This window comes from Maniola hyperantus, chromosome 15 (assembly GCF_902806685.2).
Source record: "Maniola hyperantus chromosome 15, iAphHyp1.2, whole genome shotgun sequence".
NCBI lineage: Eukaryota > Metazoa > Arthropoda > Insecta > Lepidoptera > Nymphalidae > Maniola > Maniola hyperantus.
Genome location: NC_048550.1, coordinates 2329469 through 2351135, shown reverse-complemented (window position 1 = coordinate 2351135; position 21667 = coordinate 2329469). Strand labels below are relative to the sequence as shown.

The 21667-nt window shown below is 40.4% G+C and overlaps 1 protein-coding gene across 1 annotated transcript; it reads left to right on the top strand.

Moving 5' to 3' along the window:
* The first annotated feature begins 1685 nt into the window (after window positions 1–1685).
* On the top strand, window positions 1686–14532 carry LOC117989249 (venom carboxylesterase-6-like). Its single transcript, XM_034976593.2, has 10 exons — window positions 1686–1926; window positions 3649–3745; window positions 4316–4501; window positions 5076–5261; window positions 5509–5699; window positions 6194–6362; window positions 8351–8535; window positions 10466–10616; window positions 13198–13318; window positions 14287–14532. The coding sequence occupies exons 1-10, from the start codon at window positions 1705–1707 to the stop codon at window positions 14480–14482; spliced, it is 1704 nt and encodes a 567-aa protein (XP_034832484.1). The 5' UTR covers window positions 1686–1704; the 3' UTR covers window positions 14483–14532.
* Window positions 14533–21667: the final 7135 nt, after the last annotated feature.

Sequence of the window (21667 nt, the reverse complement as noted above, 5' to 3'; positions counted from 1 at the left end):
ATGGTTCATACCTAGGTGGGTAACTAACTAGCCATGGCCAAAGCCTCCCACCAGACAAGACACAAAAAGTAAAATAGTTAAATTATGAACGCAAACATGTGTCTGTCAGTCTCTTACCTTCTCATGGCTACATGCACAGATAACTAGTATTCTGGAAACAGGTATGCAATACTTTCTTCGACGACCTCCCGGGCGCAGTGGTGAGCGCTGATGTGGTCTTACAAGCGGGAGGTCCCGGGTTCGATTCCCGGCAGGGGTAATTTGAGAACTTATATTTTCTAAATTGTCTCTGGTCTGGTCTGTTGGGAAGCGTCGACCGTAGCTAGTTATCATCCTACCGGCAAAGTAAAGCGATTTAGCGTTCCGTATACCGTGTAGAAACCGATTAGGGACATGGGTTTAATGAAACTGCCACACCCCTTCCAAGTTAGCCCACTTCCATCTCAGACCACATCATCACTTACCATCTGGTGATATCGCAGTCAAAGGGCTAGTTTGTATTAAAAATCTCTGAAAATTATAGTTCTCACAAGATTTAAAAAACCTTAATATACGTTGACGAAATCACGGACATCAACATTCAACACTGTTGTATGTTGATGGAATGGATGAGATGGATAGAGAGAGAGCCAGCGCGTGCCAGACCTTCGTTGTTTTATAAAAGCTGAAAGTTTCTCTGCGTATCATGGTGGCTTTGGGAGGTAACAGGTAATAAAGGTGTAAAAAAAAATACCCTAAAATATATAAAGTCTAATTTGTTTTATGTTTTCTTCGAAATAGTATTAGAAATCACGTCAAGCATTGCCAAACACTTAGTGTCGTGGCAGCCCCCTGTCAGACACTCTTAAACTTTTAAACTTTAACACCTTTATTACCTGTTATCTCCCAAAGCCACCATGATCCAAACAAACGTTCCTCCCAGTATTGAAAACAATCAACAGAGAAACTTTTCATCATCATCATCAACCAATAGACGTCCACTGCTAGACATAGGTCACTTGTAGGGACTTCCACACGCCACGGTCTTGCGCCGCCTGAATCTACAGAGGCTCCTTGCGACACTTTGATGCCCCCTAATGGGGGTCTTCCAATGCCGCGTCTTCCGGTGCGAGGTCACCATTCCAGCACCTTGGGACCCAAACGTCTATCGGTTGTACGAATTATGTGCCCTGCCCATTGCCACTTCAGCTTCGCAGCCCGTTGAGCTATGTCTGTTACTCTAGTTCTCTTACGGATCTCCTCATTTCTGATTTGATCACGTAGAGAAACTCCAAGCATAGCTCTCTCCATCGCCCGCTGAGTGACTCTGAGCTTTCTTATGACCATGTCTCGGATCCATATGTCATCACTGGCAACACGCACTGTTCGAAGACTGGTCTTCAAGCACTGAGGAATTTTGGACAAGAAGACACTTCTGAGAAACTTTTAGATTGTATAAAATAACGAAGGTCTCGCACGCGCTGGCCCTTAGTCCAGTAGGTAATTAATTAAAAAAAAATAAGCTCGTTAGCGGTTCGTCAACCTTAAAATAGATAACTTGTTGATAAACAATTCAACAGACATATCGTTAGTATGAAACCGGTATCATTAGAACCCTGAATAATAGCTACCTATTCGAACTAATATATAACTAAGTGCCTCAGAACAGAGATTATAAAAGGCACCAGCGTAGACATAGTTCAATCTGGCGTCAGGGACCGGCGTATGCGCAAAGATTTTCATTTCAAGATGGCGTTTTTGAAACTGTTTTCATTTTTTCTGTTAGTTGCCATAGTAAGAAGTCAAAGTGCGACCCAGGGTCCCAAAGTACGGGTGGCCAACGGTATTTTACAGGGTGCCTGGAGAGTTTCGACAAATGGTAGAAGTTTTGCAAGTTTTTTGGGAGTACCCTACGCACGGCCGCCGATTGGAAAATATAGATTCCGAGTAAGTTATGATTTTATTCATGGACCGTTGCGATTTATTTGTTTTGGTGGGTTAGCCACCGTCGTTTATATGCTTAAAGATTTTACTGAATAGAAATAAGGGGGAATACTAAATGTCCGTCAATGTGATGCGATTATGTATAAGTGCCGCTAAGCGATTTAGCGTTCCGTTATGTTACCGTGTAGAAACCATAGGGGTATGGGTGTAATTAAAACTGCCATACCCTATCCAGGTTAGCCCGCTTCCATCTTAGGCTGCATCACAACTTACCACCTTACCACCTTAGGTGAGGTTGCAGTTAAGGGCTAACTTGTATCTGGAAAAAAACCTTGACGCCCTTGGGCAACCGCTAATGAAGTAAATCAATTAGTCAGTCAATCAACCAGCCAGTGCAGCCAGTCGACTAAGATTCACCAAGTCAGCGTCGGATATTAACATTAACCGGTTGTAATAAAAATGTGGGTTGCAAAATTTAGTATTCATGCCTCCATCAAAGTTAACAAATTCTGACGTATGCAACATATTTTGCTTTTATTGGCGGGTGTAGCGGACGCTGGTGTCAGCAGTTTCGTCGACGTGGCTTTTGTTGAAACGTCCTGTCACCGCCACCGACACTTGTATACTTGTATTATTTAACCACTTGTATTAGATTAGAGTAAAAGTCAAAATTATATCTATTAATTAATGTTTTGTGTAATCTATTTGTAACTAGGGCCAGGGCAGCCCTGGCGAACTTCGTTCCGCCTAACAGTCGATTCAAATTTTTATGGGGCATAGCTCCAGGAGCGGAGGGTGTGGCTGTGATGAGTGTTTACTGTTTAATCACCCCTTCAATCACTGGCTGCCCCACCGGTTTCTCGCCTGTCCAGTTTCTTAACGGGTGAGGGAGATGTTGAGGATGGACAACCTGGAGAGGGGATTGCCCTCCCCGAGAGCCCTAGCCCTCGGGAAGACCTGTGGATGATGGACACGGGGCGGTCCGTCGTTCACATTGTGGTCCTGGGGTTGGTTGGCGTGCTGTGGTTCCGACATGCCTCTAACGATGTTTGGGTGGACATCCGCTCATCCGCTGGCGGAGTAACGAGCTGTTGTCGGTCCCTTATGCTCCGTCGTCAGCAGTGCGATGGAACTTCGTGAGGTTTTTAGCCGTAAGATTCTGACATAACCACAGTGCTCCCCCTGTGGCCGGTGGTATCCATGGCGGAGTTTCCTCACGAAAAAAGGGCGTATGTTTATTTCATGGGTTACTGAACCTTGAAAATATAAGACGAAGATAAAATGGTTGGAGGGGATGTGGGGTCAATACGATAACTTATAATATTATTAGAGATACGAGTTTATTTACATTAGTAACTAACTATTATTAATTAGATACAGTTGTATACTGATAAACTATAAATAAGCACCTAAATACTTCCATCATTTATTTACTAATAAATAACATCAGGTTATACCTACCACCACAAAAGTTTTTGATCATGTTTTTTGTTATCTACTTTTATCTAAATACAATGTGGTAAATAATAGCATAAAAATATCTATTAACATTCCCAATCTTAAATTTTATGTTCTTTATCTGAAAGATCCCAAAAATAAAGTACGCGACAGTGGTCCCCCGCCTCTTACATCGATTGTCATCTCGACCTGTCGTGTACTGCTGGATGCTCACTGATAAAGTACAATTTCTAGTAACTCAGGTATAAGGCAAGCTGTTTTTTCTAGGAGCCACAAGCCGCAAAGCCCTGGCCAGGAGAATGGGACGCCACAAGAGTTCTGTCTCCCTGTCTTCAGTACGACCCCACTGAAAATGGAATCATAGGTAACTTCTTCTTCCTCCTGCTCAAGTTTATTTTATTTTAAACTAGCTTATGCTCGCGACTTCGTTTGCGTGGATTACACAAATTTCAAACCCCTATTTCACCTCCTTAGAGGTTGAATTTTCAAAAATTCTTGCTTAGCGGATGCCTACCTAATAATAGCTATCTGCATGCCAAGTTTCAACCCGATCCGTCTAGTAGTTTGAGCTGTGCGTTGATAGTCAGGTCAGTCAGTCAGTCATCTTTTCATTTTATATATTTAGATATTAAATATAAGATATGTATAGGTAGAAGATAGACTAAAATAACATTTGACAAGCAAAGAGAGAGAATTACTAGCTAATGTGCACATCCAGCTAAAGATAAGCAATCATCTCAAGTTGAAATATTCTCTAGTTCAGATTAACGTATCTTCAAATATTAGGAAGAAAAAGTTCTTCCAAAATACTAGCTTTATGTTACAGAAGAAATACCTTGGTCCAACATTGCAACCATTGCATTCAACTAACGTTCTAACGAACTTTCGCTGTTGTCCATTTGCCAAACCATCTAGCGTTAACTTGTTTTTTCAGGCAGCGAAGACTGTCTTTTCGTAAACATCCACACACCGAAACCAAAAGCTGATGCCCTGTTACCTGTGGTAGTCTTCATCCACGGTGGAGCATACATGTACGGAGCTGGAGGATTATATGATGGTGTCCACATGATGGACAGAGATGTAGTCTTCGTCACACTAAACTATCGTTTGGGACCAATAGGTAAGCATATTTTAATGCTGTTGATTCGGTTCTACAAAAAAAATATTACTTTGATTAAGCTACTTAGTACCAACAACTACCATCTTTGTCAAAATGCATGTGATCTGCAGAGAAAGACAACCTGTTTTTCAGGCCACAAGTATTTAAATAAAAAATCAGCCCCTAAACTTTGCCAGGAGGTTATTATTTTATTGGCTGAGTAAATGGCAATAGTCAGGTCATGTCTGTCGCAGAACCGACGGCCGATGGGGCAGGCGTGTTCTGGAGTACCGCGTACCGGTAAGCGCAGTGTGGGACGACCTCCAGCCCGCTGGTCCGATGACCTGAAGAAGGTGGTGGGGAGCGGATGGATGAGGAAGGTGGAGGACCGTGTTTGGTGGCGCGCTCTTGGAAAAGCCTATGTCCAGCAAACAGCCTGATGGATTGGATTGAATTGGAAATGACTTCCTCAAAACCTGGCAACAAATTTTGGATTTCTCTGGTGCTACAAATGCCAGTTTGCTCGCTTTGAGATGAAAAAATATCACTTTTGGAATCGCAACTTCTTAGACGTAAACATATCTTTGTTTTACAGGTTTCCTAAGCACAGGTGATGGTCAGATACCAGGCAATGCTGGTTTAAAGGATCAGTCCTTCGCCTTGAAGTGGGTTCGCGATAACATCATCATGTTTGGCGGCAACCCGGACAGTGTCACACTCACTGGCTGTTCTGCTGGTGGTGCTAGTGTGCACTACCATTATCTGTCACCACTTTCAAGAGGTACCAAACTTTAGTTATTTATCTTCTGTCTTCAAGGTTATCACATTAAACGTCATATTTAAAAAAACTCTACTGCTCCAACTTTTCTCATGAAAAACAGAGTCTCGCATCACGTATGTCAAATAGCAAACTCGAAAAAAATATCTAAAAGTTATCATATAATATATCTCCTATCCCATCAGGGTTTCTGCTGACCCACGTTGTATGCGTGTCAGAATATATCCACTTTTTAAATCCGTTTTCCCAGATACATTCCATCGAGGAATTGCGTTCAGCGGTGCAGCGTTTGCATCGTGGACACATGCCATTAAACCTGTGGAAAAGGCCAAAGCTCTTGCCGCAATTGTCGGTTGTTCCACCGCCAACACTCGCGATATGGCTGAGTGTCTGAAGACCAGACCTGGAGAAGTTTTAGTCAACGCTCAAGTTCAGATGTTTGTAAGTTTTATATTTTAGGGTTCCGTACCCGAAGGATCCCGTTGGACCCTTCGCAGCAATATTTTCCTCCCTTTATTACACGACTAGATATTGCCTTAATTTACCTCAAAGCACAAAATGTCTCATTTTACCTCAAAACATTTCTTTTCTTCGTATTGTATTCCACACTTTTCTAATTCACTACTTTATCCATTGATGGCTTAACGATATTAGTTCATAATGGTTGAGTTTCTATTAGTTTCTGATTTCTGTTCTCCATATTATTCTAACAAAAAAGTTCGCAATTATAGCTATAGCGCATAATTGGGAGTAGGATCCTGCGGTAGTGGAGCGGTACGAGAGGGGTGACAGTTGTCACAACTTTACAAATCACCGAGCTCTCGTGTCACATCATCACACCCCTCCCGCATCGCTCCACTACCGCAGGGACCTACTCAGTTAACCGTTATGGCTGTACATTTGAGCTCCCTATACTAATTAAGCTAACTTTTTAGGACTGGACAGTCAACTGGTTCACCATATTCACGCCAACAACGGAAGCTCCAGGAACAAAGAATCCGTTCCTCACTCAGTACCCTTACATCGCGAGTCAAGCTGGTGACATGCTGCCAGTACCACTCATCACCTCTGTGACTTCTGAAGAAGGATTATATCCTGCTGCAGGTACGAGGAAGTCTGGATTTGTACGTACTTATCTCGCAATGCCGTATGCTATGCAAGCCGTAAATAAGCAACAAGTATTTTCTTGGAGCGATAGTTACCTAACCATAATACCACCATATCTAATTCCATAATTTAGTAAGAGAGCGGCTCTGATTTAGGCTTCCGCAGATTTTTCAGTTAAAGATATTATAATAAGCTTCCAGAAGACATATCGGAGATGTCTCTCAACAAGTTCAAAGTTTTCATAAAACGTAAACTAATTGAAAAATCCTATTACACAATGTAATAGTAGATTATTAACCAAGGGGATAAAGCAGTGTCTTCTGTCGCGGGTGACGATTTAAATCGCGAGCGTAACGAAGGACTCGAGGTTTACTCCCGAGCGTAGCGAGGGTGTTAAAAACTTTAATCACGAGCGAAGCGAGGGATTTAAGACGAGTCCTGAGTGTAGCGAGGGATTTAAGTTCACCCAAGACTAAGACAGCTTTATCACCGAGGTAAATACTCTACTTTTCGTACCATTTGCGAAAAAATTAACATAATAATAATATGAGATAAGCATTTATTAAACGTATTTTTAACTTATTTATAAAAATAAATTAAAAAAAACTTAACGTTTATGTACCTATTTGAAGAAAACAAAAACGCGGCAAATTCCTAGACTAATATTTTTTTGTCGGAAATGCAAAGGCATCAAGCTCATACGGCCTCGTCGGTTGTCGTAATTTTATTTAATAATCATTACATAATAAATGCGTATTCCTTTTTCAAAAAGATGTATAATGCTTTATATACAAACTCAATGGTGTAAACACAGATGTAGTCTGTCTGTCTGGTGGGAGGCCTCGGCAACCACCCTACCGGCAAAGCCGTGCCACCAAGTGTAGAAACCAAAGGTGTATGGGTTTAATAAAAACTGCCATACTCCTTCCAGGTTAGCCCGCTCCCACCTTAGACTGCATCGTCACTTACCATTAGGTGAGATTGCAGTCAAGGGCTATTTTTTATCTGAATAAATAAATAAAAAGAAATAAAAAGTTCGGTATAAATTTTGGTACCTAAGTATTCCAAATTTAAATCACATTCTCTCCTTAGGGGATGAATGAAATTCAGTACAATTTTCTTTCCCTGTTTTTAACAGATTAAAAATGACTATTGTAATGTACGCTTTTTGTGGCATTGAATGTCACTTTTTTGAGCAAGTGGTACGAAAAGTATTATTTAAATGATAAGCAAGCTTGGGAATGAGTTGCTTAACGGCTTTGTGATAGTTCTAATAAGTTTCAATAATTTTTTTAAGTGGTGATAATGAAAAGAATACCCGGCTGAGTTTGTTGTGGGCTCTTCTCAGACCTGGGCGCGTCTGGAACCCTCGTAGCTTTAGTTTTAAGTTTGCGTAATAATTATCACCACTATATCTTACAAATCCAACATCTGACGATCAAAAAGAGTAATTTAGTACCTATTTTGAATAAATCATTTGACTTTGACTTTGACTATCAATAATAGAGCTGACCCGGCGAACTTCGTACCGCCTAACACGTCACTCAATTGTTTTGCCTTCCCGGAACCCCTCCATTAACACTTAAATTTTATGGTATGGTATTAAAGTTCAAATTGACTTTTAAGTATTACGAACCTTTTGTATGGGAATATAGAATAAAGTGTTGTTTTTAGACTTTTTCAAATTTTTCTCTCTCCGTAAGAACCATCCTCGTACTTCAATGAATATAATAAAAGAACAATGAATATATATAACAAAAGAATTAGCGAAATCGGGTCAGCTGTTCTCAGATTTGCGCTTAGCAACACATTCAGTGATTCATTTTTATATATAGAGATGTGAAAGATAATAACCAGAACAGAAGCTTCATGATCTTGAGACACAGAAAAAGGCCAAATTCCTCCTCTAAAAAGTTTTCTACCCTCTATTCAGTGCAATAATTGACGTGAAAAGTGCTAGATAATAATATGCCCATCTTCTACAGCTTACCAAGCAGACCCCAAGATCATACCTGAACTGGAATCAAGATGGGAACAGCTGGCCAGCTTCATCTTCGAGTACAACGACACTTTACCTCTTGACCAGCGTGGCGTTGTCGCTGAAAAAATCAAACAGGAGTACTTAAAGGGCAGACCAGTCGGACAGGAGACATTTGCAGAACTTGTTCAAGTAAGCAAGAGATTGCATTATTCACTTTTACCACAATATAAAATGAGAAACAGTAGTCCGACGGCTTTGATCTCGTGGTAAATGACGTACCACGACATCCCTTCAATATAGAGCGCAACGTAAGCCAGTTCGAGTCGCTCCTACATTCTGCACTTACCGCATGATTGCTCTGTCTAAATGGCTTCGTAGGTAAGTAATATCTTCACATCCGTCGAAGGTATGTAATATCTTCACATCCGTTTCATCATCATCATGATCAACCCATTGCCGGCCCACTACTGAGCACAGGTCTTCTTTCAAAATGAGAAGAATATCCTTTTACTGCACTATAATTATTATGTTTTCGCTTCTAAGTTTGGTATTCGGCTGCTTCGGCGTACTTCGGTGTTGATTTTCTAAAACTGTATTGTCAACTAGCCACTTGGATCCTTAAATTGTTACTATTTGGACCATTGTTTTTGCTCGTGATATTTTAGTGTAAGTAGATCGCATTCCGTAAAACAAAACTGTGTATTTTAGGAATATATATTAAATTCAAAGTCTTGACTGACTGACTGACTGACATATATATCAACGCACAGCCTAATCCGCTGGTCCTAAAGACATGAAATTTGGAGGGTCTATTCTTTGTAAAGAGTAGGTATCCACTAAGAAAGGATTTTTCGAAATTACACCCCTATGTGGGTTACATGGGGGATGGAAGTTTGTATGAAAGTCCGTTCAAGTTATTTGCATGAAAATTGGTATTTGGGTTTTCTGTCACAAATGAAGAAATATGTACTTATTTCAGGATTTTTGGAAAATATGCCCATAAGGGTGGTAAAATAGGGGATGAAAGTTAGTATGGGACAGTTTTAATTATTGATATTAATTTCTCGAAATTTGGAAAGTAGGTTTTTTTTTGAGGTTAGGTGTCAGCTAAGAAACGACTATGAGAAAATCCCGGAAAATTGGAATCGGTGGACCGTCGCGCCAGAAGACTCATTGGTGACGAAGCGCTGGTCAATTCCAAACAAGAAAGTTTGGAACATCGGCGCAAAGTTGCCTGCCTATCGGTATTTTACAGGATATATTTCGGGAGAGTGTGCCGAAGAAATTTTCAACCTGGTTCCTCCTTCACCTTTCTACTATCTTACCGCAAGGCATCGCCAACGTCTGCACCCGTACGTAGTCGAAAATCCCCGGATACGTACGAAGCGATTTGCCTCCTCATTTCTAATTCGAACCGCCAAGATTTTGAACACCATTCCACCCTTCCTTGGCTACCTTCAAGACAAGAGTGAATAGGTATCTTCTAGGCAAGCGCGCTCCATCTTAGGCTGCATCATCACTTGCCACCAGAACTGATTACAGCCAAGCGCTAGGCTATAAATTAAAAAAAAACTATCAAATTTGATGGTACCTCATGCAATAGGTATGCATTATTTTAAAGGTTCGTACGCACCTAAGCGGCGCGGCGCGGCGCTTCAGCGAGCTGCACGTCGCGGCACAGAGCTTCAAAATATCATTTCTATCATTTTGTATGGCGCATATCGCACTAGAGCGGCGCTGCACAGCGCTTCACCGCGCGTTGCCGCGCGGCACGGCTGGAGAGAATATTTTGAAGCGCAGCGAAGCGACGCGCAGTGCAGTGACGCTAGTGCGACATACCCAGCGGCGCGGCGCGGCGCTTCGCGCTCGTACGCGAACGGGTATAAAAGTGACGCGCAAGTGACGCGAGGTGCCGCGTACTGAAGTTGTAGTGCGGTAGGCACCGTCGAGCGGCCTGAGGTGACGCGTTCTGCAGTCGGACTGAAGCGCCGCGCCGCGCCGCTCAGGTGCGTACGAACCTTTAGTCTCATAATGAACTGACTCATGACTGATAATCTCAGCAGATTTTATTAAAGTTTTCAACTTTGACGGTTGTTCTAATTTTCTTGTTCTCCTTTAGGCGCTCGGAGACCGTTTGTTCACGGCGCACGTCGGCAAACTCGCTCAAATTCACGCCCAAAAGTCCCTTGAACCGACCTACGTGTACCGTTTCTCATACCGCTGGCAACACAGCTTCTCCAATGTAATGGCCAAAAATGAAAACGATTATGGTAAGAATAATTACTAATTATAGTTTGCTTTCCCCGTTTATGTGTTCCGTACCAACACAAAAACAACTATAACACATTTCGATATACTTAGTTATAATCATGAAAAAAACCGGCCAAGTGCGAGTCAGGCTCGCGCAATGAGGGTTCCGTACTACAGTCGTATTTTTTCGACATTTTGCACGATAATTCAAAAACTATGATGCATAAAAATAAATAAAAAAATAAATAAATATTTTAGAATGTACAGGTAAAGACCTTTCATATGATACCCCACTTGATATAGTCACTCACTTCGAAAGTTGAAAATACTAATTATAAGGCATGTCCACAATTTAATTTTTTTTGTGTGATCTAACCCTAAATTCACGGTTTTCAGATTTTTCCCCAAATATCAGCTAGAAGATCTACCTACCTGCCAGATTTCATGATTCTAGGTCAACGGAAAGTACCCTGTAGGTTTCTTGACAGACAGACAGACAGACAGACAACAAAGTGATCCTATAAGGGTTCCGTTTTTCCTTTTGAGGTACGAAACCCTAAAAACAACTAATTTGCAACTTCGTTTGTGGTTTATCATTTATTAATCTTTAATAACAAAATAATTAACACCACGTTCAAGGAGCAAATCCTTATTGTTCGCCAGGTTATAGAGAAGGCACGAGAGTTCAACAAGCCTACATATATTTGCTTTGTTGACTTCTCCAAGGCGTTTGACTCTGTGAAATGGCCGAAACTATGGAATGTTTTGCTGGACATGGGTACACCGCAACACTTAGTTCATCTTCTCAGACGCCTTTACGAAGATGGGACTGCATCGGTGCGGACGGATGATGTTTTGTCAAAAGACTTCCATCCCAGTGCAGGTGTTCGCCAAGGATGCGTAATATCACCGCTTTTGTTCAATGCTTACACCGAACTCATAATGCGCATTACTCTTGAAGACTGGACAGACGGTGTTGCTATTGGTGGCTACAAGCTATCAAATTTGCGTTACGCTGACGATACCACCCTGTTTGCAACCAGTGCTCGTCATATGGAGGAACTACTTCTCAAAATGGAGCGCGTGAGCCTAGAGTTCGGATTAAAGATAAACCGCAGTAAAACTAAGATGATGATTGTAGACCGAGCCAACAATAACTCGCCCGAAGTCACTCAGATTGCGAACTGCGAGGTCGTCCAATCCTACATATATCTTGGTGCTTTAATTTCGAACAATGGAGGTTGCGTAAAAGAAGTAAAACGACGTATGGCGATAGCAAGAACTGCGATGGACAAGCTGAAGAAAATATGGAAGAACAGGAACATTACAAAAGCTACGAAGATCCGGCTCGTTCAAACACTTGTTTTCCCCATATTTTTATACGCTGCGGAGACGTGGACTTTGCGACTGGTCGAGAAGAAGAAGATTGATGCTCTGGAGATGTGGTACTGGAGGCGAATGCTAGGAGTCTCATGGACCGAATTTCGTACCAACATCTCTATACTCCAAGAACTCGGCATTAAAAAACGACTTTCGTCGATAGTACAGAGTCGCATATTAAAATTCTTCGGACACGTCTCCCGGCGTTAGAGTGACTCCATCGAGCGTCTTGTCGTGCAGGGCAAGGTGGAGGGCACCAGAGGACGAGGAAGGTCACCCATGCGATGGACCGACCAAATTAAGTCTGCTGTGGGCGGTCCTTTGCACGAGTGTACCAGGCTGTCGGCCAGCAGGGAGAAATGGCGAATGCTCGTGAGGCGTATAACATCTGCCCTCAAAGACGTTGCTTCGTGATGACCACGACCGCTCTGCCAAGAGTGATACGACAAAGAAGAAGAATGGATTCAGAGTGCTGATGGGACTGCCGAGGTTCCACAGTGCGTCGCTGATGCTTGCGGAGGCTCATACCGACGATTTTTATGCAATCATGAGAAAAAGAGCAGCTTCAGTGATGAACAGAATCCGAGGTAGTTCCAACGGTATTCTGAAAACCTTATCTGAAAAACTAGATAATCCATTTATTGGGTTGGTTTTCACATGCACTCTCAGTGTCTGATGGCCATGGGTGGGTAGATTCCTAGACAAATAAAATTGTTCATAAAACAGTCTACTTACTAACATAGTCATAAGCAATTAATTTTATTACTAACAAAATGGATGGAATATCTGAAATAAAGATGATTATTATTATATGTATACCCTAAGTAGATTATGTGACCTTGGACTTGTCTTATTCATTTGCGATCAGCAAAGTCAATAAGATAAATAATTTATACTGTTCAAACACTTTACTCTAACTTTTCGAAATTAGGAAAAATTATATTGTGCGTTTTAACTGTTAAGCAATTAAATATTACAATCTTACTTCTACGCTAATGGAAAATATAGTGAGAGAACCTGCACGTCTGTCTCCATAATGTCTTCAAGGGTGACGTGAAACTGCTGATCCGCATTTAACCAGCAAATTGGATCATGGTCTCAGCCCTTCTTATTCTAAGAGGAGATCCGTACAGTTTGAGTACTGAGGCCGGTGATGAGTTGAAATGATAATGATGATGATTAATACATCAAAGCGAAATAATAATGTGCCTATTATTTCAGGTGTCAGCCATGCAGATGATGTTATGCTAGTCCTCAAATACCTGCCAGACCCTATAAAGCCTGAAGATATACAGATGAGGGAAGAGTTTCTAGATATGATTTACAACTACGCTAGCACTGGGTAGGTTTGACTCCCTAATCCCTACTAAGGTCCAATTAAGGTCTAGTTAAGGGGTTATTCAACACCAACAAATTCCTGAAAGGCAGGCAACTTATTCGCGGCTCCTCTGCTGCTGGAAATGTTCATGGGCGGCGGTAATCACTTAACATCAGGTTACCCGCCTGCTCGTTTGCTAGCTATTTTTATTTTAATTTTAAATTACTTGACGTGCTGTTAAGGTTACCCTACGATTACGGTTAAAACTTTACCGTAAACATATGACGGTAAAGTTGAGTTGCATAAGACAAAAGTTTATTTTGCGCTTCCAAGTGCCTCGTTGGTTTAGTGGCTACCATATTCGACTGCAAATGACGAGGTGCTGGATTTGAATGCCAGGTTAGGCCAGAAACAGTGGATATTAGGTTTTCCTGAAAAAAATCTCAGACTAGCCTGAAGTTGGAATATTGGCGATATAACAGCCCCATGCCTCGTACCTTAATCTCTATCCGGCTATTGGTTAGCTATACCAAATAATTGCTAACAGTATTTTATTTTTATACGCTTGACCACAATCACACCTGATGGAAAGTGATGATGTGGCCTAAGATGGGACGCATTCACTCTTGTTTAAAAGATACCCGGGTTGTAATTGGTAGGAAACACATTATCGCGGAAGAGTATTCCAAACCTTAGCCATACGTATTAGTACTATTTTAGCCGCCTACTCATGAACTTTAGTCCGTAAGTGCAAAACTGTGACGCTCCACAATCGCCTATACGGGTCATAGGTGAATGTGGAGCATCACTAACAGGAGCGACACAAACGGAGCCAGGCACCAAGCGTTGCTTGATGCTTAGAATTTTCTTTCCGTTTCTCACCGCGCCGCCTTACGCTCAAAGCCAAAAATTAGTGGCTAGACCTTGAATAAACATAACTATTCATGGGTAAAAATTGTCTATTAACGCGTGCTAATTTATTTTGTTCCCAGAGTCCCAAAACTACGGAACGGCCCCGAATGGTTGACAGTCAAACCGGGACAACCTGAACTGGACTACCTGGAGATAGCTGGACCTAAGAACATGAAGATGAAGTCCAGCGCAGACTTCGGGCACAAAGCCTTCTGGGACAGCCTCGGCTTCAACGAGAATGAAAACTACCGCGTCAACAAAAAAGATGAACTTTAATAATTTGATAAAATCATATTCTGTACCTATAGCCTAAAGATACCTAAGTGGTGGTTGTCATAAAGTAACGCCTCTCATGAGCTTTGTTATCCGAAATTTCAGAAATGGAGAAAATAAAAATATCTACCTACTTACCAAAAAAAAAATGCCTTTTATGTATGAAAAAAAATGAACATATAAAATATTTTATTTTATAAGTACCTTTTAGGGTGTTCAGTTGAATGAATGATGTATTGTGTTGGGGGGAAAGAATAAAGAATAGACCCTCCTTTCATGACTTTAGAACCAGCGGCTTAGGCTGTGCGTTGATATCTTTGTCAGCCAGTCAGTCAGGACTTTGAATTTTGTATAATATAGATTATAGATTGTAGATTATTTAAAGCTAATAATCTAAATACAAATTTTCACGTCCCTAACTTCAAAAACATAGGACTTTCATATAACCTTCTAACCCCCATTTCATCCCTTTAGGGGGGGGGGGGGATTTTCTCATAATCGTTTCTTAGCTGACACCTAACTTTAAGAAACAACCTATTTTCCAAATTTCAAGTCAATAATATCAATAATTAAAACTTTCCCATACAAAATTCCATCCCCCATTTAACCCACTTAGGGGTGGAATTTCCAAAAATCCTTTTTTTAGTGGATAGCTACTCTTTACAAAGAATAGACCCTTCAAATTTCATGTCTTTAGGACCAGCGGTTTGGGCTGTGCGTTGATTTCACATACAAACTTTCATCCCCTATTTTATCACCCTTGTGTACAAATTTTCCAAAAGTCCTGAAACATGTATTTCTTTATTTGTCACCGAAAACCCAAATACCAATTTTCATGCAAATAACTTGAAAAATGACCGACTTTCATACAAACTTCCATCCCCCATTTAACCTACTTAGGGGTGGAATTTCGAAAAATCCTTTCTTAGTGGATACCTACTTTTTACAAAGAATAGACCCTCCAAATTTCATGTCTTTAAGACCAGCGGTTTAGGCTGTGCGTTGATTTCACATACAAACTTTCATCCCCTATTTTACCACCCTTATGGGCAAATTTTCCAAAAATCCTGAGACACGTATTTCTTCATTTCTAACCGAAAACCCAAATACCAATTTTCATGCAAATAACTTGAAAAATGACCGACTTTCATACAAACTTCCATCCCCCACTTAACCCACTTAGGGGTGGAATTTCGAAAAATCCTTTCTTAGTGGATACCTACTCTTTACAATGAATAGACCCTCCAAATATCATGTCTTTAGGACCAGCGGTTAAGGCTGTGCGTTGATATCTATGTCAGTCAGTCAGTCAGTCAGTCAGTCAAAGTCAAAGTCAAAGTCAAATGATTTATTCAAAATAGGTAATAAATTACGCTTATTGATGGTCTGGTATGGTGTTAGATTTGTAAGATATAGTGGTGATAATTATAACGCAAACTTAAAACTAAAGCTACGAGGGTTCCAAACGCGCCCAGGTCTGAGAAGAGCCCACAACAAACTCAGCCGGGTATTCTTTTTATTATCACCACTTTACAAAATTATTGAAACTTATTAGAACTATCACAAAGTCGTTAAGCAACTCATTCCCAAGCTTGCTTATCATTTAAATAATCCTTTACATTGTAATAGGATTTTTCAATTAGTTTACGTTTTATGAACACTTTGAACTTGTTGAGAGACATCTCCAACATGTCTTCTGGAAGCTTATTTTAGAAACGTATGGAATTACGAGCAAATGAATTGCTAACTTTACTGAGCCTAGAGGCGGGCATTACAAGTTTATTTTTATTTCTAGTATTTATATTATGACAGTCACTTTTTTTTTTAAATTTATTTATGTTTTTATGTACGTACCTACAGTAAATTTTCAAAAATATATTGATTATGCACTGTCATAATTTTAACTTCCCTAAATTTAGTTCTCAGCGACTCTCGTGGCCCCATACTGTATATGGCTCGAACAGCCCTTTTCTGCAGCACAAAAATAGAATTAATATCAGCAGCATTACCCCATAATAATATACCATATGACATAATGCTGTGAAAGTAACTAAAATATACTAGTCTCGCAGTTTCTATGTCTGTCAACTGGCGAATCTTTTTTACCGCATATGCGGCAGAACTAAGTCTGTTCGATAAGTTATTTATATGAGAGCCCCATTGAAGTTTTGCATCTAACGTTATTCCAAGAAAAATAGCGGTATCCACTAAATCTAATTCCTCATTATTAAGTTGCACAGTGGTTTTCACCTGCTTAACATTTGGTAAAGTGAATTTAATACACTTTGTCTTTTTCCCGTTGAGAAGCAGGTTATTAGCTTCGAACCACTGTACTACCTTGGTGAGAGAATTGTTTACTTCATCAAAAGTTGTTAAGTATCGATTGATTTTAAATAAAAGTGATGTATCATCAGCAAACAAGACTATCTCGTAATTGTCCTTAGCGAGGTAAGGAAGGTCATTGATGTAAATGAGGAACAGAAAAGGTCCTAAGATGGAACCTTGTGGCACCCCCATTTTTACAACGGATCCGGGAGATCGATTCCATTCACGTCTACCCTTTGTATTCTATCATTTTGGTAAGAACTCATCAATTCCAATGCTGCACCCCTAATTCCATAATGGTGCAATTTCGCGACCAATGTTTCATGATCAACGCAGTCGAAAGCCTTGGATAAATCACAGAAAACGCCAAGCGCATCACGTGATTCCTCCCAGGCTTCAAATATATTTAGTATTAACTCAACACCAGCATCGGTTGTTGAGCGACCCCGTGTAAAACCAAACTGTTTGGTGTGAAATAAATCAATAATGTTGAAAAAATTAAGCAGTTGAGTTAAAATTAATTTTTCAAAGATTTTACTAAAAGTGGGTAGTACAGATATCGGTCTGAAGTTAGTGGGGTCACTAGTACTACCTGATTTAAATAATGGAATTATTTTACTATGTTTCATTAAGTCGGGAAACTCACCACAGTCAACACAAGTATTGAATATTAATGCTAACTCGGGTGCAACAATGTCAATTAATGATTTCACAACGTTAACGGAAATGCCCCACAGATCATTTGTTTTCTTATTATTAATTAATTTATTTTCGATTTGTAATTTTTATGTTCTAGAATAAGTTTGGTATTTTTGTTTTTTGTATTAATTTAAAAGCTTTGATAACGTCAGAGCAACTAACGTGACTGAATTCAAACATTTTATTACATTCAGGCACGTTATCCTCCAATAGTGAGAGAGCGGTGGCTGGTGAAGAGTTCAATGATTTTGTAGTAGAAACAGGAATATCTGTAAAGAAGGTCTCGAAAACGGTTGCAACCTCGGGGTCTGACGTAATCAACTTGTCATGATATTTTTGTTCAAAATTACAAGTTTTATGTGTCACTCTTCCTGTTTCTTCGTTAACTATTTTCCAGGTAGTTTTTACTACATTGGAGCTGTTTTTAATTTTTGCCTGGATATATTTTGACTTGGCTGCAATGCAATCTCTCTTAAACTTTTTGGAAAACAGTTGAACGTACTGCTTGAATTCGTCACCAGTGTTTACGCCATTTTTACTGTACAAATCTTATGCCTACACACTCGAAACAATATAAAATATTTATTTTTTAAGGCTTAAGTCGTTGGTGAGGTCCTTACTTAAGTCGTATAAACCTTGAATATGTTTGTAAAAGCTTTGTTGCTTCGCTTCTAGTATTTTGAGCTCGATTTCTAAATCCTTTTTGTCGGCCATCTTTAACTGTGTACGTGTAGCGTGAGCGAATGATGCGTGGTGTCAATACCTAACTGCGTAATTTATGAAATTATGGATCAAAATGGATAGCGGAATAATATTGTACTTATATAGCGGGAACAGCGGGAATAAAGGATGGTAATTCGAGGGAGAAGGACCAAAAATATGGTGGAAATCTTTGAGTGAAAAATACGAAGACAAAAGAACATTGGCGTCAATGTATTTTGAAGAGGTTTTAAAATTTAAAAGCATTCAAACTGCCTCCCAAAGTTCGCTAGATTCATTCATTGACCAGTTTTGTTCCGCTCAGGCTGCCTTAAAGCGTCTAGAAATAAAGGACTTAGCAGATTTTATTTTCACGCATATCGCTCTAAGTAAACTCGACAAAGAAACAGTTACGCTATTCGAACAGAGTTTTCGCCACGAAAAGATACCATCTTTCGATTCCTTGGTACAGTTCGTAAAAGAACAAAGTAAAATATATACGCTACGCAGTACGTCAGTATCTACCTATAAACAAAGTCCAAAGGTTAGCAGCTCACCGCAAACTAAACGCGCTAATAATTTTAAACCTACCGCCAGTTCATTTCACGTAAAAAATAATTATCATTCGGAAAAGCCGCAGACGACCCAATTTTGCGCATCACCTCAAAATTTCCCTAAATGCCCTTACTGTGCTACAGATAGCAGTATACATCCGCTGTTTAGATGTAATAAGTTTATGGAGCGTGATCCTATATTTAGGGTGCAATTTGTCAAAGACAATAACTTGTGTCTAAATTGTATAGGATTTCATAGTCTAGAAAGTTGCAGAAGTAGAATTAGATGCTTCTGTGGGGCGTCTCACCATTCCAAATTACACGCAGGAATCGAACCCGCGACCCAAGCACCAACTCAAATCGAAACCGCTCGCGCCGCTTCTCAGAAATCGGCCGTGCACGCTACGGTTTACGATAGACCGTCGGAACCGCCCGCGCCGCGCACTCCGAGTCGTGCTCCGAGTGCTCCGGTGCAAGCGCAATCTTTCGTAGCACGACCGCCTTTTGAAACTTTATTGAACGCCCGCGCTCCTTACTCGAATAAGCATACGATTTTGTTACCTACAGCCGTTGTTTATGTATTTAATAATAACGGGGAACGCTGTACTATGAGAGTATTATTAGACAGTGGTTCTATGTGTCATATCATAACTAAATCGTGTTGTGATCGCTTAAACTTAAAAATTAACGGGTCTACTTCAGTTATACAAGGGCTTGGCCTCTCAGAACTACAAGTTCAAGGTCAAACGCGTATCACGCTGCATTCACGCTTTGATAATCGCTCTAAATATTCGATTCAAGCTCGCGTTGTCGAAAAGATATCTGACAAAATTCCAAATGAATTTATCGACATAACAAATACTAGCTGACCCGCCCCGGCTTCGCTCGGGTGGAGTATTTCGGACTGGGAGTGTCACTATGAACACTTCCTGAATCTTGATAACTCAGGCGGGCAGTAACCCTGCAGCATCAGTATTAAGGTGTTGAATCCAGAATTTTTTATGTGACCACCACGAAAACTTTTTTGTTGATTTAAAAAAAAAATTGCAAATCGGTCCAGAAACCTCGAAAAAATCGATGTAGAAAAAAGAACCACCTCCTTTTTGACAGTCGGTTAAAAACCGATGACCTTGAAATATTTACGGAACAATCTTTAAAATATCCCCTTTCTAACAAAAAAAGAATGAATGAAATCGGACTAGGCGTTAATGAATTACAACTCAGTATACATTTTAACTTTCATCGCCTCTCCTACGGGAACCATGCTGAATTTCGGGATAAAAAGTATCCTATATTCTTCCTCATAGTATGACCTCAAATCGTACCAAGTTTCATTGGAATCCATTCAGTAGTTTCAGCGTGAGGCGCGGCCGTGATACAGACAGACAGACAGACAGACAGATAGACAAACAGACAGACAGACAGACAAAAATGAAAAAAATTACAGTTTTGGGTTCAGTATCGATTATAGAGTGCCCTCGAAAAAATATTTTCAAAATATCTTCAATGTACAGAATTTGTTACAGTTGTATTATAAGTATTGATGATTGATTGATTGATTTGGTCGGACAAGACGAATACCCGTTCCTGCTCAATTCAAAGTGGGTGTTCACTTATAGAAACGTTTTAAACATGGTAGGATCATGAGACTGCTCTTACAAGACGTATCACATTAATAGAGCCAATACAACCTTTCGGAAAGCCGAAGTTCGTAGAATACATTGAATAATATTGTGGCTAATTCCATTGTACACAATAAACAAACTAAAATGTCACGCCTAAATGTATTGCTATCCCTTTCATAATGTTGCTTGCGGAAAAGGATGGAACTAGATTTAGACCTGTTAATTTAGTTTAGTTTAGAGATTGTGTACAAGAGAATCGGCCCCAATTGTAAGAGTGAGTTCTCTAACCTTGAGATGAGATCACAATGTCAAGACGTGAGTAGAGAGAGAGCCAGCGCGTGCCAGACCTTCGTTGTTCTATAAAAGCTAAAAGTTTATCTGCGTATTGTCCCTAACACTGGGCGGAACGTTTGTTTGGATCATGGTGGCTTTGGGAGATAACAGGTAATAAAGGTGTTAAAAAATTTACGCTAAAATATATAAAGTCTAATTTATTTATATTTTCTTCGGAATAGTATTAGAAATCACGTCAAGCATTGCCAGACACTGTCGTGGCAACCCCCTGTCAGACACTCTTAAACTTTTAAACTTTAACACCTTTATTACCTGTTATCTCCCAAAGCCACCATGATCCAAACAAACGTTCCTCCCAGTATTGAAAACAATCAACAGAGAAACTTTTCATCATCATCATCAACCAATAGACGTCCACTGCTAGACATAGGTCTCTTGTAGGGACTTCCACACGCCTCGGTCTTGCGCCGCCTGAATCTACAGCGGCTCCTTGCGACACTTTAATGCCCCCTAATGGGAGTCTTCCAACGCCGCGTCTTCTGGTGCGAGGTCACCATTCCAGCACCTTGGGACCCCAACGTCTATCGGTTGTACGAACTATGTGCCCTGCCCATTGCCACTTCAGCTTCGCAACCCGTTGAGCTATGTCGGTCAGTCTAGTTCTCCTACGGAACTCCTCATTTCTGATTTGATCACGTAGACAAACTCCAAGCATAGCTCTCTCCATCGCCCGCTGAGTGACTCTGAGCTTTCTTATGAGGCCCATAGTTAGCGACCCTGTCTCGGATCCATATGTCATCACTGGCAAAGTCTGGAAAGTGTTGGAAGTCTGGTCTTCAAGCAATGAGGAATTTTGGACAAGAAGACACTTCTAAGAAACTTTTAGATTGTATAAAATAGCGAAGGTCTCGCACGCGCTGGCTCTTAGTCCAGTAGGTTATTAATTTAAATAAAAATAAGCTTGTTGGCGGTTCGTCAACCTTCAAATAGAT